This window comes from Ochotona curzoniae, unplaced genomic scaffold, assembly GCF_017591425.1.
Source record: "Ochotona curzoniae isolate NIBS_2020 unplaced genomic scaffold, NIBS_Ocur_1.0 scaffold_3890, whole genome shotgun sequence".
NCBI lineage: Eukaryota > Metazoa > Chordata > Mammalia > Lagomorpha > Ochotonidae > Ochotona > Ochotona curzoniae.
Window position 1 is genome coordinate 17,828,678 of NW_024467115.1, and position 17,668 is coordinate 17,846,345.

Sequence of the window (17,668 nt, forward strand, 5' to 3'; positions counted from 1 at the left end):
TTAACCACTGTGCCACCGCGCCGGGCCCTAGATATAAATTTTTGAAAGCTGATTTAGGTCTGTGCTGAATCAAGTGCTTTTTCTAGAATTTTTATTTTTTTTAAAGAGTATAGCTTTGGGTGAGTACCATTTACTTCCTTCATCGTAAGTAATTGCCTTTGCCTGCAAGTTCTAGAACTGTGACAGTTACTGTGTTTTGTGGAATTTATGGAAAAGCTTACCCAGGAAGGGAAGAGATGCTTTTGTCCCCTCAGGACACATTCTCTGAGTCTCTTCTGAACTTGTTCCTGTTGAAGACTTGACTACAGACTCATTTCCCCCCATTAACCAATGCATGACCATCACAGGCTCCTGAATCTTATCATTTGTGCGTTCTGCTGTAAGAGAGAATGAAACTATATTTTTAGTATGTAGTTTATGGACAGAAAAGTCTCTAATACACCCCTTTGATCTGTCAGCTGAGTTCAGAGCAGGGAATGTGATGCCCTATCTGGCCTTGGTGTGCCTTGCCCCTTTGTGGGCTCAACTGCAGGTTTTTCTAGAATCACCTGGTACGACAGGGATGTGCTATTCCTAGACGGTGTTGCCAAGCATGGGCATGTCAGCCAGCTTTATGCAACAAAGCCTGGAAAGACCATAAAGGTTATTTCATCAAAGCTTTTAAGACTCCTGAAACAAATTCTACATGGTTAGATTGCTGACAGTAATTATTTTTAGGGTCCTGAAGGTATTTGAAGCTCTGGTCTGTATCAGTTCTGAGCAGTTTCCATTTGGTACATTCAATATCATCATTCTCTTTCATCCATACCTTCTGAGCTGGACACAGAAATGTTACTTTCATCTGTTAAAGCGGTTCTTAACCTTTTGTAAGGCAGCAGGATGGTGTTTTTAAGTTAAAAAAAAGAAGGAAACATCACACACAAGGCAATTATACTTATAAATGGATCCATAAAAATGTAGTAAAAGTGCTACATGTACATAGAATAAAGGACACATGCCAAACTCATGATTGTGATAGCCTCTGGACACAATACAAAATCAACAACAGAAAGGAAAATAGAAATCTACAATGCCATGAAGTTAAACAATACTCTACTGAATGACTGATATGTCACTGAAGAAACAAAAAAGAAAATCAAGAACCTTCTTAAAGAAAATGATGCTACTGCATGACTTATGAGTCAGTGAAGAACTTAATATGAGAAGAAGACTTTTGAAGAAATGAAAGTAAAAACAAAAACATCAAAATCCATGAGATAACTTCTACTGATCTTTGTTGATATGATGTGTCTCCTGTTTGCAACAAATAGATGCGTTGGGTTTTGTGTTTTAAATCCAGTCTGCTAATGTATGTTTGATTGATGAGTTTAATCCATTTATTTCCAGAGTTAATATGAATGGGTGATAATTTAGTCCTGTCATTTTAGCAATGATTTGTTCATTGAGTTGGTCTTGTGTTATTATTTTGCTGGGATGTTCTTCACATGTGCCTTTGGTTTTGGTGGCTGCTATTCCTTTTCTCTGTCAAGAAAACATCTTTAAGTATCGTTTGTAGGGCAGGTTTGAGAGAGGTGTATTCTTTTAACTTTTCTTTACTGTAAGAGAATTTTATTTCATTTTCAAAGACAAAGGAAAGCTTTGCTGGATATGTTATCCTGGGCTGACAGTTTTTTGCTTTTAGAATCTGGAATATGTTGCTCCATTCCCTTCTGGCCTGTAGGGTTTCCTGTGAGAGGTCAGCTCTTTGCTTTAGCTCGGTAGATTTGATGACACTAACAGGGAATCTTACTGAGTTGTTTCTTATAGAATGGTGTGTGCAGAGTGCTAACTGCATTTACTGAATCTGATGCTTTTCATTACTCCTTTTGCCCTCAGAATGACCAGAAGTGTAATCACTATTGTGTTTGTCTCAGGGTGACATTTAGATTTTTTGATTAAATCAGGAATAGTATCACAGTGCTTATTTTATTTATTTTTTTTTACTCCCTCACTGTCGGTGATTCTTCTGCATTATTAATGTTCTAAAAATGTTTTAAATTGGCAGAATCCTGACAGGGAAGGCAGTATGTCCCTCAGCATCCAGGTGCCAGGATGGAGAGTGACCATGTCTTCCCTTTTTTCCAGGCGACCAGACTCTCAGAATTTGGGACATGAAGACGGCAGGAGTGAGGATTGTAGTTCCAGCGCACCAGGCGGAAATTCTGAGCTGTGACTGGTGTAAATACAATGAGGTGGGGTGTATGACTTTGTCCCCAGTGGCTGCTCTTCCTCATGTTGATGTTCTAGATTGTATTTGTCTTTGTTTCTGTGGCCTTTGATTGTGTCTGTGGACCCACTAAGTTAAAATGAGGGCCTTTCATTTCCAATTAATGATTGTGACTGACCTGCATTAGCATTAATTGGATTTAAGTGCTCATAAACAGGCAAAATAAGAAACAGAAATTCTCAGAAGTTCAGGAGTGCAGCTTTACTTGTTTGTTTTGGGAAATTGCTTTAAAATCTGTGTAATTTTTTTCCTGATTAGTCTTAACCATGTCACTCTGTTCATCTTTTCTATTCATTACCACTTTTACCCACAGCCTGCAAAGCTGTTAGTAACTTTAATTTTTAAATGGCAGTTTTATCATTTTATAAATTTTATGTTTCTTTTTCTTTTCCATTTTTTAAACAATATATTTGAAAGGGAGAGTCAGAGAAAGAGGAGGAGACATGGTACAGCCACTGATTCATTCCCTAAAGGACTGCAAGTGCTAGGGTTGGGCTGGACTGAAACCAGGACCCTGGGGGCTAACCATGTCTCTCACGTGGGTGGCAGGGGCTCAAGTACTTAGGCCATCTTTTGCTGCTTTCCCAGGTGTATTATTATAAGACCAGAAGTAGAGCAGCTGGGGCTTGCGCTGGGCTCCTGCCATTTCAGGCAGCAGCTTAATTTGTTGCACCACAATACCGACCTTAAACTTTATATTTTGTTTTTCCCTTTTCAGATTTTCTAGTTTCCATGCTTCTGTAACAAAACAGTGACCCAGTATAGCTTTTTGCAAAAGCACCAATTAACTACATGAACATTTGAACTTTATAGTAAAATGGATGAAATATATGTTAATGTTTCTGTTTATGTACCCGAAGTGCTTTGCTAATTGCAGGAAATTGATGACTTTTTTTTTCCTATTAGTAAATTAATTATCTTAAAAAATGATTCTACTGTATTGGTAAGATTCTTTTTTAAAAAAAATGTCTATTTTAACTTTTTATTTGAAAGAGCTTTACAGAGAGAAGAGGAGAGACAGAGTGGAAGATCTTCCCATCTGTTGGTTTACCCCCCAATTGGTCACAGTGACTGGAGCTGGGCCAGTCCCAGGCCAGGATCTTAGAGCTTCTTCCACATCTTCCATATGGGTACAGCAGCCCTAGCACTTTGGCCATCTTTCATTGCTTTCCCTGGCACTTTATCAGGGAGCTGTTGGCACTTGAACCAGTACTCATATGATTCCAGCAGCACACATGGAGGCTTAAACTTCTATGCCGCGATATTCAGGCTCCAGCTGTTGTGGCTCTTTGGGGAGTGGAAGGAAGATCTCTTTTTCTGTGTACCTCTGACTTTCAAATAAATAAATTTAAAAACATTTTTTTTCAAGGGAGTCAGTGTTGTGACAAAGTAGACTGTAATGCCAGCATCCTGTGTAGGTTCTGGTTTGTATTTTGACTATTCCATGTCAAGCCAGTTCCCTGCTACTAGCCTGGGAAAGGCAGTGGGAGATGGCCTAAGTGAGTCCTTGCCATCCGTGTGGAAGATTCAAGTGAAGCTCCTGGCTCCTGGGCACGTGGCCCATGCTTGCCATTATGGCCATCTGGGGAGCAGACCAATGCTTAGAATATCTCTTTCTCTCTTATCCTTACTTCCTCCCTTTCTCTCATTAACTCTGAATTTCAAAACAAATAAATAAACCTTAAAATATTCTTTAATCAAAAGAAACTTTTCCTCCAAGGAGCTAACTAAAGCCCAACCTGTCTAGCCAAGGAAGTCTGCTCTGGATGATGGAGTAGGCTGCTTTGTGGACCTAGCTTCTGTCCTGGTCAGCAAGGAACTCGGGCGTCATCTTGGACTCTGGCTGGGGGTATTTCTGCATTTGACTTGGTTGGACCCTCGGCACCATTGGCACAGATTCTCAGGTCTGATAAAATTTTGTTTTTAGGCTTTGCCCCTAGAGAGATGGGAGCAATGATTTGTTTAGGTTTAGAGGAAGAGAAAAATTAAATTTATACGTTTGGCTCTTGTAAATATTCTGAAATAATAGTTCACTTGATTTTCAATGCCTGTTAAACCTTTTTAAAAAGTGTGCTAGCTAATTTGTAAGATAGTATTTTTTTGAAATATCTTTTATTTGAAAGACAAAGGGACAGAGAGATGAAGAGAAGCAGGCGCCGACTTTCCATGTGCTGGTTCATTCCACAAATGGCTATAACAGCCACATCTGAGCCAGAAGAAGCTAGGAGTCCATTCCAGATTTCCCAAGTACCTGGACCATCATCTACCTTCTTGGGCATGTGAGCAAGAAACTGGGTAGGAGGCAGAGTAGCAAGAAGCCAGGGTTGGATCTGATTAACCCACTGTGCTATAATCCCAGCCCTGACAGATATACTTTTTTTTTTGACAGATACACTTTTTAATCTCTTATTCCTACTCCCAGAGGTGATCTGAAAAATCCACAGTGCTATCAGCACTCTGCCTTTTTCTGTTCTGTCTAATGTTGCACCATAGAGTGCACATTAGACAGTCTATTGAGTGTCTTCTGTTGAGTGTTGTATTTTTGCTGTATAGTGTCTGTTGCAATCCCTTCTTTTGTACTTGTTTTCAGCTTCTAAGGGGTAACTCTTGAGTTCATGTTAAATAGTTACCAGAAAATAGATATTATTGGTGCTTGTTTGTCAGAATTCACAGTTCACTTTCATCTAAACTGTTTTCCAGAATCTGCTGGTCACAGGTGCAGTGGATTGTAGTTTGAGAGGCTGGGACTTAAGAAATGTACGACAACCGGCGTTTGAGCTTCTTGGTCACACCTATGCTATCAGGAGGGTGAAAGTAAGTGTTTTAATATGTAGAGTGAAAATATAAGCAATCAGTGAAACATACATAAAATAATTTTTTGTTGTCCAATTAATGATAATTAATATTGAAAAGTTAAATTAGGTAAGCTATTTGAATAATTTTTTTAAGGAATTAGAACTGGGTAGACCTTCAGGACTTAATGTTTTCATGTTTCTTTCATCCTCAGGCTAGTTCTTCCTGTTCTTCCTTAAGCACTGCTTTTTTTTTTTTAAGCTGTAGTCGTTGAGTGTTGGTATTAGATTTCCATTTTCCATTGAGTAGGTAGGTATCTTGTCCTTGTTGAAACTGGTATAGAGAGATGGTTACTTCTTTTTGTTCCTTATATGAATGTTCACACATAGTGGAAACAGAAAATTTTCCAGTTTTCCTCTGTGTAACTTGCAGGGGAGGATGTGGTTGTTTGTATGCTCCTTACAGTGATAAGAGTTAGCTTCCCAGCTGTTGTTCTCGCAGGTTCTGCAGGTGGCAATGGACACAGTCTTATTATGTGACATCTCTGGGGTCTGTTATTTTGTTTTAACATTAAAGGCAGAGAAGTACCTTATTGATACTGATAATAAAATAATGATATTATTACTCTTTCACAAATTCTAATTCAGGTTACTATTAAAATTATGCTGGTTACATAGTTTTAGTTTGTCATGACAACATTCGGTGCTCAACTTGATGTAGCTGACAAGTAAACAGTTCTGAGAACAAAATGGAGTAATAGAGTGAAAATACTTTGAACAAAAAAAAACCAAAAAAACAACCAAAACTGTAAAGGGCTGTTCAGATGTAGTTATATACACATATGTGACTATTGCAGTACTGGTAAGACAAATGCTGAGGAAGTACAGTTACAAAGGGCAGCCTGTTGAAGGGTGTTTATGACTTATTTAGAAATTACTTGTTTTAAAGTTAGCATTTTTTATTGTTGTTGTTTTTAAGTTAGCATGTTTTATCCTTGATATTTTTCATTAACTTTACTTAGAAATAAGGAAATGTTAACTTTTTATATAAAAATTATTCTAAAGATATTTTAACATAACATTTAAATATTTGATGTATTTGTACCAATCATGTTTTCAAAAAGCTGTTAGATTATGTCATTACTGAAATGTGTGCTATCCTACATAGAAAGCCTTTATATTTGTAAGAGTCATTTTTTAGTATAGCCAGTGTGAAATTATATTCCATTTACTAGAACAGCAACATTTTGGAACTATTTTTATTCCAGATAAACTTTTTAAAAGGTTGAGCTAGATCTTTGGAGAATATAAAACTAAATTTTATCCTAAGATGAGTATGAAAAGGACCAAAAGATTCTTGCTTCATATTAAAGTGTGTAAAGTTGAAGAACATTTTAAGAAACATCCCTGACTAAACTGAAGTCTATGCTAATGCTTATTGAATGACCTTAGGAAGCAGTATGGCATAATCACTGCTAAGTTCAAAGAGATTTCATTTTGTTTTGTTTTCTATAGTTTTCACCATTTCATGCTTCAGTGCTGGCCTCTTGCTCTTACGATTTTACTGTAAGGTACAGTGTTTTTAATATATTTTATAATGAAATAAAATACCAAGTTAATATGTTAATATCTTTTATGAAAACAGTTTGAGCTGGGCACATGTGACTGTTTACCATTGTTATTGTATTAGACGTTTCCTACTTTCACGATCCTGCCACATATATGAATAAATTATTTCTGTTCGAAGATTAGCCTAGCTGCTCTGTGTGAAGGCCTGGTTTTCCTGTCTGATTTATCAGCAAATGTCTCTATTACAATGTTAAATCATTTTAGAGCAGACTCCTGGTATTAATGAAAATGCCCTTAGTTTGGCTTTAAGATGAATTGTACTGACATAAGCGTATTTCTTTATCAATGCTGTGATATGCATTCTTTTGTAAAAATGAGGAGTGAATCTAAAGTTCTGTTAAAAGCTTTTTTAGCACCTGTGGAAATAATCCTGTCTTCTCCGAGCTCTTGCATCCGTGCATTATATGAAAGGATTGAGTCAGACAGGTATTCCTAGGCCAAGTCCTTCTCGTTCTTAGTGTACAGTTTCCTGACTTCAGTGTTTGATTGTGATTGTGGACATTTTATGTAGAACTTTTGCATCAATATTCAAAGATGATACTAATAGGTATCCTTTTGGGGCTTTTGCAATAATATTTTACTTGATTCAGAGAAACGAATCCATTTTCCTCCATTTTCAAAATTCTGGGAACTGTTCATACAGCATATGGGCAGATTGGTCTGGGAAGCCCTGTTAGAGTCCTGAGCTATTGACTGCAATGATACTTCTTGTGTATTCCTTCTTCTTTCTCAATTTAAAAAAAAATTCTATCATGAAAATGGAACTTCCATTAAGCTTCCTATGGATCAATTATAGAAATTATCCTTTTTGTGTAGTTTTTTCACATTTGTATAGATATGTGTAGTGCTTTATGCCTTTTAAATTGCTTCTGTTTTCAGTGGTGGTTTCACTCTGATCATTTCTGAATTTTTATATTGTGACTTCTCCATTGATTGAATTATCTAGTGGTTTGTGTTGCTGCTTTTCTTTAGCAGGTGGAGGTTTTGATGTATTAGATCTGTTTTGCATTTTTTACTTTTTTCTCTTTACTTCCTTGTTGATGCTTTCTTCCAGCTTATTTTGTTTTGTTTTGTTTTGTTTTCAGGTTTTCGATCTGAGAGTCTAGTTTTACTCTTTTATTAAGTGGTTAAGGCTATGAATTTTCTTCTGATTGCTGTTTCACCTCTAGCTTATTATTTCTTATACATCATTTTTCCATCACCTAAACATTTCTAAGTTCTGTTTACCCTGCCCTCTTCTTCTAGGAGATAAATAGTATACAGTGCTATAGTATGTTTAATCTCCTTGATTGTACCATTTGATTTTTAATCCCCTTGCTTTTTGTGTTGTTTCTTTGGGAATTATGATGCTAGTTGTGTTCTGTCATTTTTGTAAGTTGTTTGACCGTGGTTGTGGCAGTTCTATTTTCCTTGTTGCAGGTTAGAGAATTCAGTGAGTTCTTAAGGGTATAAATCCAGGTCCTATGCTGTTTCCATAACATTTCTTAGTTCTGACCCATTGTTTCATTGTCTGTAGGACTTCCAACTCTGTATTAATGGAATCTTTTTCTTATCTTCTATATTACTTTGGCTTACTTTCTTCATTGTATTGGCTTTTCCTTAGTTTTTGTCTTATCTACAGTTTTGTTTTCCTGTGAATATATTCTTTGTTGGGCATTATGCGATTTTATTTTCATTTCTGATATAAATGTGTGGGTTCTTCCCTGCCTGTTTGTTTCTTGGATTCAGTTAGCTTTATTTAATTTCTGTTGTCTACTTCTTTGCTTTGAACTCCTGATCTAGTGCTTTTTTCTCTATTTAATGTTCCTAAATGCTTGTTCCTTTCTAGTTAATCCTGTTTCTCCCTAAACTTCTAGCTCTCCAAGACTATTTCATTGTCTCCTCTGTTTTTTCAAATCTGTATTCCAATTCACATTATACTTTTCCAATATCATTATTCACAGCATGAGTGGTTTCTTTCTGGTCTTAGACCAGTATTAACTGATTCCAGCTCATTTTCTTGTTCTTCCCGTCCTTCTTTGCTGAACTTTTCTTATTGTCTGCAAAGGCTTAGATCTGGAACACTAGGGGGTGGATAATTTGAATTGCTACTTTTCTTCTTATTCCTAATTCGAAGCCTGGATATGTTGAGGAACTGAATTTTCTCTAGTTTTTATTTGTTCCTTTTGCTCTGTCTTGATTCATTTTTAAGATTTATTTATTTTTATTGGAAAAGCAGATATACAGAGAGAAAGAGACACAGAGAGGGAGATCTGCCATCTACTGGTTCACTCCCCAAGTAGCCACAATGGCCACAGCCAAGCCAATTTGAAGCCGGGAGTCAGGTTCCTCCGGGTCTCCCATGGTGGTAAAGAGTCCCCTCCTCGACTGTTTTCCCAGGCCACAAGCAGGGAGCTGGGTGGGAATTGGGACATCCCAGATATGAACCAGTGGCCATATGGGATCCCAGCTCATGCAAGGCAAGGACTTTAGCCACTAGGCTACCCCGCCAGGCCCTGATAGAACATTTTTTTTTTAACAATTCTTTGAGATAAATCACATGCTCTTACTTGGATTGCACAACTGAGACAAGAAAGAAGGCAGGGAAATCTGGAAGTGCAGTCATACTTTAGTTTCCAGCTGTCAAGTAAAGTGATACTATAACCAAGCATTTAAAAAGTCTTTATGAAATAGTAAGGCATAGTTAGTGTTTAGCCAGGGCGCCAAAGACAGGCAACATGACAGAGAAGAAGGAAAGTTGTCAGTGCTCACCATCTATCTACCCAAAACATTTTCAAATGGAAGCTGTGGAGCTAGGTTGTTGCCTGGAGGTTAAAGCTACATATGGTTTTGAAGGCCATTGACTCACTGATGATTAAGTCCGTAAGAATGGATAAACCAAAGGGAAATAGTGTAGAGGAAAAAAGAGCAACAGGAGTCTTTAGGGAAGCAAAATATCATTTAAAGATTTATTTTTATTATTTTTTTTATTGGAAAGGCGGATATACAGAGAGGAGAGTCAGAGAGGAAGATCTTCCGTCCGATGATTCACTCCCCAAGTGAGTGCAACGGCCGATACTATGCCGATCCAAAGCCAGGAGCCTCTTCTGGGTCTCCCACGCGGGTGCTGGGTCCCAAAGCTTTGGGTCGTCCTTGACTGCTTTCCCAGGCCACAGGCAGGGAGCTGGATGGGAAGTAGAGCTGCCGGGATTAGAACTGGTGCCCATATTGAATCCTGGGCATGCAAGGCGAGAACCTTGACCACTTGCACCACCGCGCCGGGCCCGCAAAATATCATTTAAAGGAAGAAGAGAGGGCCCGGTGCCGTGGCCTAGTGGCTAAAGTCCTTGCCTTGAATGTGCCAGGATCCCATATGGGTCCTGGTTCTAATCCCGGCTGCTCCACTTCCCATCCAGCTCCCTGCTCGTGGGATCCTGCATCTGTGTGGGAGACCTGGAGGAGGTTCCTGACTCCTGGCTTCGGATCGGCGCAGCACTGGCCGTTGTGGTCACTTGTAGAGTGAATCGTCAGTTGGAAGATCTTCCTCTGTGTCTCTCCTACTCTCTGCATATCTGACTTTGTAATCAAAATAAATAAATCTTAAAAAAAAAAAGAAGAAGAAGAGAACAGCTTGCTTGGAGCAGGTAGAGTCCTTGGAGCGTGCTGTGTGTCATAGGAACTGCTGACAGTCCTTCAACAGATGAGGATCCCTGGAAGCGTTAGCTCCTCCCTACGGGCTGGACAGGAGCAAGAGGGAAGTTAGGATCCACTCCCAGCTAGTGCCACTCAGGTGATCAATAGGGAGTTCCGAGGCAGAATCTTGTTGAATTTCAGAACCTTCCTGGTGTTTGAAACTCATCACTGAAGGCCCAAGCAGCGATGATGTGTTAGTCTTTTCATGATTTCATGTTTAGTGTCCTTAACAGATTTTTTTTTTACAAGATTTATTTATGTTTAGTTGAAAGGCAGATTTGCAGAGAGAAGGAAAGGCAGAGGGGGAAAGATGTTCCATCCACTGGTTCATTCCCCAAATGACTGCAGCTAAGCTGATCAGAAGACAGGAGCCAGGAGCTTCTTCTGGGTCTCCATGTGGGAATCCCAAGGACTTGGGCCATCTTCCACTACCATCCCAGACCATAAGTAAGAAGGTAGATTGAAAGTGGAGCAGCCCAGACACAAACCAGTGGCCATATGGAATGCCCTTGCTTAAAGGTGGGGGATTAGCCTGGTGAGCCATGAAGCCTCCTTAACTGATTTAACTGGGTTTCTGAGGTTTGGATTGTATCAACTGAAGGACTTGTTAAATTTCTTTGGGTGTTGTTTGTGACTAAAGGCGACCTACTGATAACCTATACGTGGGTTTTGGAATTGTAATCGTGATCTTGACTCTACTGATCACTTCCTGTTTTATCTACATTCTTCAGTACCCTTAAAAATCTCTTAAAAAAAAAAAGAAATATACCTTGCTTTTGTGCATATACATTTTTCTGAGGAATATTTATTATGACTGAATGTGTTCTGCATTACTTTTAAAATCTTAGGCATACCAAACTATCTTCAGAATCCTCACCATTTTTGGTTCACAGTTTTATTCTTTTCTTTCCTGTCAAAGACTTGGCCTTCACTTTGTTTTTGAATTCTGAACATATCTGTAGATTGGGGGATAGATTTTCAGTGCTCTTTAATGAGATATGACTTAGCTCTTGATTCTGAGACATGCTTACTGTATTTGTAAGCTTGTGTGTTTATAAGCATATGGAATGGTTGAAGTCATACCAAATAGTAGAGCATTAGCAAATAGTTAGAAAAAAGATGCTTGAGTAGGTGATTATCCTATGTGACTTAGTGACCAAGTTTCGTTTCATGTAATATGGAAATTGGTAATAGCTGAGAGGGGACATACTTGAAAATTGTGTGATGATTGTTAATCACTGTTCTCAACTCTGGTGTCTCAGACCACCTGCTGAGCCCTATTCCCTACAATATCAGCAAAAGGATATATATACTTCTTTTTAAAAATAACCATGGAAATGAAGCACAAATTGTGTCAGTTGCCACCTACACATTTGTCTAAATCTGCATCTCTTCATTGCTCCTAATTGCAGTGCTTGGATGCGAGCACTCTTGATCCCTTGTTCTCCTGTGTAACCAGGACTTTGCTCCCTGCATTTGCTTCTTCTCCCTCTATTAGCCTGTAACTCCTGAGTTTTCTGCTTGCCTGCATGTCTTCCTTTATTATGTGTTTCTCTTTGGCTTCTCTCCTTTTTAAACCATGCTTGGACTGTTTGCTTCAGTTTCTTTTTTGCAGGGGCCTTTCTCAACTCCTCGCTGTCCCAGGATTCTCTGCCATGGAAGTCTAACCATATATTATTGGGGCCTACAAAATGGATGCACATCACTGATTAAATAGGGTCAATTATGTGGAAAAGATTTTTATGCTTTTCTTTGGAAATGATTTTGCACTGCACAATTCATTTATGATTGATTATGATTCCTTGGCAATCATTATGCTTACTCAGGACTTTTTGTGTAGGAAAAAAAAGGGGGGGTGAGAAGGAAAACCACTAGCCTAGAAATTGCTTTCAGATTGAATCAAATGTTTCTGAATACCAATTTATCCATCAAAATGTTATTATATTAATTTTAAATTTAATAAAATATAATTAATATAAGTGATTATTTAAAATGTTCTGCTCTAATGCATTAGACCCTTGGACACTTATAGGCTCAGGCACTTAGGGTTAAGCCCACCCCCCACTCCTGGCTTCAAGCTCCTGATTGCTCTACCCAAATTGCTCTGACAAAGCCATTAGTGATCTCTACTGTACCTAAACCCAGCAGTGTCAACATTTGCCATACTAAGCCTTGTTACACTGCTGATCACACTTTTAGAAATTTCCTGTCCCAGGAATTGCACTTTCTGTGCTTGTGATCTGACCCCTTTCTCTTTGTACTGTGTCATGGACTTCCCCTCCTTCCCATTAAGCTCCACAGGTTCCCTTTGCCTTTGCTGTCTTCTGATTTTACAAAATGAGTAAGAACTCACAGCCCCCAGCTGTATGAACATGCTGGATGTGGCCCTAAGTGTCCATCTGGCACCATCTCATACTGAACTTATTTCCTGCTGGTCTTGCTTATTTTTTATCTATCCAATAATGGTGACATAGTCACTCATCAAATAAGTCCAGTTCTGAAAAAGCAGTAAACATTTTCCAAATATGGAGTACAAAACTTTTTTAACCTTGACAGGGTCTATAGAGCAACATCGTCTTATTTTCAGAAATGCAATGTTAATTTTAACTCATTATAGCTACTAAAGTACTGTTTTGCCTCCATACAAAGCATAACTTGAAATTGTCCATTCCAATATTAGATTATCACTTATGAGAAGGAATATAAATTAAAAACGAAATAAAATCATTTGAAAAAACTTTCATTTTTGAGTGTATTATGTATATGAACTTGGATATCTGTAACTCAGCAATTTGCTGACAAGACTTTAATTGCATTAATGACTTGTGTGAATCCAGTTTCTCATTATTTGTGTGTACTGACCATAGATGACAGAGGTCAGAAAAGGTATGTTTTGGATAGGATTTTATCCCATGTGATGTGAGTTAAATTTATCTGCTGAAGCATTTTACGCTTGATTGGGTTGGTGTTGGTTTTAGTGCTAGAAGAATGATTTTAGCAAGAAGAAAAGAGATTTAACGTATGAGACCTGCAGTAACCTGGTTAGTTTTTAGCACTGATAATTGCAAAGCTATCATTGCTAAGCTCTGGATAGCTACTCTGTATAATGCGGGCCTCCAATATAAGTGCCCATAGTTACATTTTCTTTAGTTTTTTAAACTTTTAAAAAAAGATTTGTTGGAAAGTCAGATTACACAGAGAGAGGTTTTCTATCAGCTGGCTCACTCCCCCACATGGCTGCAATGACTGGGACTGGGCCAGGCCAAAGCCAAGAGACTGGAATATACCATCTGAGTCTCCCTCATGGGTGGCAGGAGCCAGCTTGAGCCATCCTCTTTTGCTTTCCTAGGCACATGTATCAGGAGCTGACTCAAAGTGGCACAACCCAGATGTGTTTATACAGGATGCTGGTGTTTTAGGCTATTTTGCCACAACACCAGTCCTTAGTTTTTTAACCTTTAAAAGTTTCATTCTGGCATAATTCATTTGGTGGATGATATCAAAATTGATGATCCATGGGTGTGTTAGTGTTAGGAAATGCAAATTTAGCGTCTTTTTTGTGTGGATGTGTATCATATCTAGTAGAGGAAGAAGCTTTGAGTTCTTATTTAGCAGCTCATTATGCTTCACTGAGTAATGAAAATCTGAAATGTAATCTAGAACATGACATTTTATATTTTTTAGTATGGTTTTGTTAAGGATATCCTTTATGAGAAATATCAGAACTTCCTTTTGCTAATGAGCAATGTACTGCATACCAATTTCACTCAAGTTGATACTGAATCCAAAATGTTTTATAGCAAATTATTTCCATTCTTTTATGAATGTCGGTATCCTAATTGCAGCGCATTGTCCTGGTGTATTTTTCCTTAGTTTACTTGTTTTTCTTGCCAAGCCATATTGGCTTTAATAAGCATACATGAGCAACAAGTTGAGTTCTGGATGGCTGTTTTGGTTTTCATATCAGGACATCTGATACACAATCAGAAATCAGCAAAATATAGAGACGTAGCAGCCAAACAGAGGTGTAAGCTGTGTTTGCTACATCGTTCCTTAATGGAGAGAAACAGTTATTTCCTCAGTTTAGTAAATGCTTCTCAGACTTCTGAAGATATAACTTTCATAAATTGATAACGCTAAAATGATCAAGTTAGCCTCAACTAGCATAATATTCTTTGGTTTCATGATACTTTTATAAATATTCTAACCTTTCAAACGTTTTTAGTGGATGGTATTTTTTTAATCATGAGTCAGATCAACTACTTCATTTCTTAAAGATTTTTATGTGAAAAAAGAATGAATTTTAATTTTAGTGATGCCTCACTGTAGTCATCCATAGTTTGTATGATGGGAGAATGACTTTACCTATACCAGCAACCATTGTTTTCAACTCAGTTGCTTAACTACTTTTCAGTTACAAAATTGTACAAGTGTACTTTTCTTTAACATTAGGGCATATTTTTGGATATCTGTTACATACCAAGCATTGTAATAGATAGCTTGGAGTATCTTGCTGAGGAAGTGATGAGAATAAAGCCGTGGAGGAAAGTACACATACACTTGGGGCACCCTGAAAGTGTCCATTTCATTGATGGAATGCGAGATTCTGTAGTCATAGATGCAAGCTATGGAGTCATAGCAGGCACATATTCAGTGGAGTTCTTAGGGCCTGACTCATTCCCGAGGATCACAGCAGTGAGGATCACAGACTGGAGCCAGACTGCCTTCTACTGTTTCAATAAGAATTCTGAACAAGTTATTTAAAAACCATGTGGCTCATCCACAGACTGGAGCCAGACTGCCTTCTACTGTTTCAATAAGAATTCTGAACAAGTTATTTAAAAACCATGTGGCTCATCCACAAGATGGAGAGAACAACAGCACCTGCTGCATTGGATTGTTGTGATGAGTTAGTGCACTTGTCGGCTGGGACATTCTAAGCACTAGGTACTAGTATTCTGCTGTCCTTATTAATGGCAGAATAGATGGCGACAGAAGATGGTTCCCTTGGATTTGAGGTCCACCACAGCATTAGCCTTCTAAGGTAAACTAATCATTTTTGTGTTGTGGCAATGAAAAGCAGACCAGAGGTCCCAGCCTGGGCTTTTGTTGTTGCCTTCACCTTGCGTTTGGAACAGAAGCACAAAGTAGGATAGAAAGTTACCTAAAGTCAGCTCTGTCCCTACATGTCCCTCACTCTCTAGAGGCCGGAGGCAAGCTCAGTTGCCAGGTTAGGTGAGCATGTGGCCCTTTGAATCAAACTTGGAGTGAAAAGCTGCCTCCCCTGTTCACTAGCCAAGAAACCTGGGAAATGACACCTACAGAAGGCAGTTTTCAGCAGGTTAAATGAGGTAGTGCCTATAAATGCTCTTGACATGTAATAAGGGCTCAAAACAAGGGCAGGCATTTTGAATGAGAATACTTGGTAATGCATTTCCCATTTTGTCTGGGTATAGTTGGATATTAATCATTTATACTTTAACTGGCTCTACCCATTAGTAAGATAACTATATTGCTTAAACTGCTTCAGGCGGCTTGCCGTGGACATTTTTATCGCACTGTGAGGGTGAGGTAGGGGAGGTGAGGTTCATAAATGTGGTGCTGCATCAACCAGATCAGTGATCACATAATGTGGAGTTGAATATTGGAGGCATTTTATTCAAATCCTTAACCAGGTGACCATTTCTGCTTCATTGCAACCTATTTTGAATATTTTCCCTGAAATTACTGTATAGTGTTTATATGTTTGTTTAGCCTATCGGCTCAAGTCCTTACCTTGAATGTGCCAGGATCCCATATAGGCACTGGTTATAATCCCAGCAGCCCTGCTTCCCATCCAACTCCCTGCTTGTGGCCTGGGAAAGCAGTCGAAGATGGCCCCAAGCCTTGGGACCCTCCACCCGCATGGAAGAAGCTCCTGGTTCCTGGCTTCGGATCAGCTAAGCTCTAGCCATTGCAGCCACTTGGCGAGTGAATCATTGGCCAGAAGATCTTCCTCTCTGTCTCTCCTTCTCTCTGTATATCTGACTTTGCAATAAAGATAAATAAATCTTTATAAAATTTTTTATTTACTTAATGTAAAATTTAATTTAGTTATGCTTAATTTCTTAATACAATCACATTTCCCTGAGGCTTTTTTTTCCTAGTCAGGAGATGCATTGTTCTCTTTTATCCTTTTTGCTCTTTAAAATTTTTTTAAAATATTTATTTATTTATTTGAAATGCAGAGTTACAGAATAGGAGGAGGAGGAGAGAGAAAGAAATCTTCTACCTGTTGTTTTAGTTCCCAAAGGGCCTGAATGGACAGGCTCAAGCCAGGAACCTGAAACGTCATCTAGATCTCCCATGTGGATAGCAGGGAGCCAAGCATTTGGGACATCTTTTGCTGCTTTATCAGGTGCGTCAGCAGAGAGCTGGACCAGAAGTGGAGCACCAGGGACTTTAACCAATTCTCACACGGGAAGTTGTTGTAGCAGGTGGTGTAGCTATACCATAATGCCAGTCCCAAGATATGTTGTAAGGAGCTGAAATCTCAACATAGGTTGAGGCCTCTTGTAGTTCCCTGCCCATATCAGGGACACAGTTTATTTTCTTTCTCTTTTTTAATCCCGTGTATACTTGAACATATATTCTTCAAACATTATGCATAGTACCGTATCATTATACATTCTTTTAATCATGGTCAGAATTGCTAAAACTCAGTAATATCACAAAGACTGCAGAGTCACGATATCTATGCTTTATTTTTAAATGGCTCTGCAAAAATATTTTACTTTGGGTTTGGTGCTGTGGTATAGTAGTACTAAATTCACTGACTGCCTGAAATGACAGCATCCCAGATGATTGCCAGTTCTTGTTCTGGCTTTTCCACTTGAACCCAGCTCCCTGCTAATAGCCTTGGAAAAACAGTAGAAGATTGGCGAAGAGCTTGGGTCATTAGATCCCATGTGAGAGATCCAGTAGAAATCCCTTGCTCCTGGCTTTGGCCTGGCCATTGTGGCCTTCTGGGTAGTGAACCAGTGAATAAAAAAAATCTGTGTCTCTCTTTTTCTCTGTGTAACTGATTTTCAAATAAAGAAATAAATCATTAAAAATTATGTAAGTATGTGAAGAGGAAGAAAAAATAAACAGTGAAATTTTAACAGTGAAAAAACTAGATAGTTATTGAGTGTTCATTATCTTTTTTTTAAAATGTTTTTAAGGCTGAACATTAAAAAAAAAACAGGAACTGTATTTATTCCTGCAAAAATAAGACGATGAGAATGTTTGTAATGCCTTCTAATAAATATATGTGTAATATTTAGTTATG

General features: G+C 38.4%; 1 protein-coding gene across 2 annotated transcripts in view; it reads left to right on the plus strand.

The window, feature by feature from the left end:
- The window catches only part of PEX7 (peroxisomal biogenesis factor 7), a 77,633-nt gene that overhangs the window by 24,608 nt on the left and 35,357 nt on the right, over positions 1-17,668 (plus strand). For both annotated transcript variants that reach the window (XM_040965170.1, XM_040965171.1), the window contains 3 exons: positions 2,125-2,231; positions 4,967-5,080; positions 6,574-6,629. In XM_040965170.1, the coding sequence (XP_040821104.1) occupies positions 2,125-2,231; positions 4,967-5,080; positions 6,574-6,629 (277 nt within the window). The remainder of the gene's footprint in view (positions 1-2,124; positions 2,232-4,966; positions 5,081-6,573; positions 6,630-17,668) is intronic.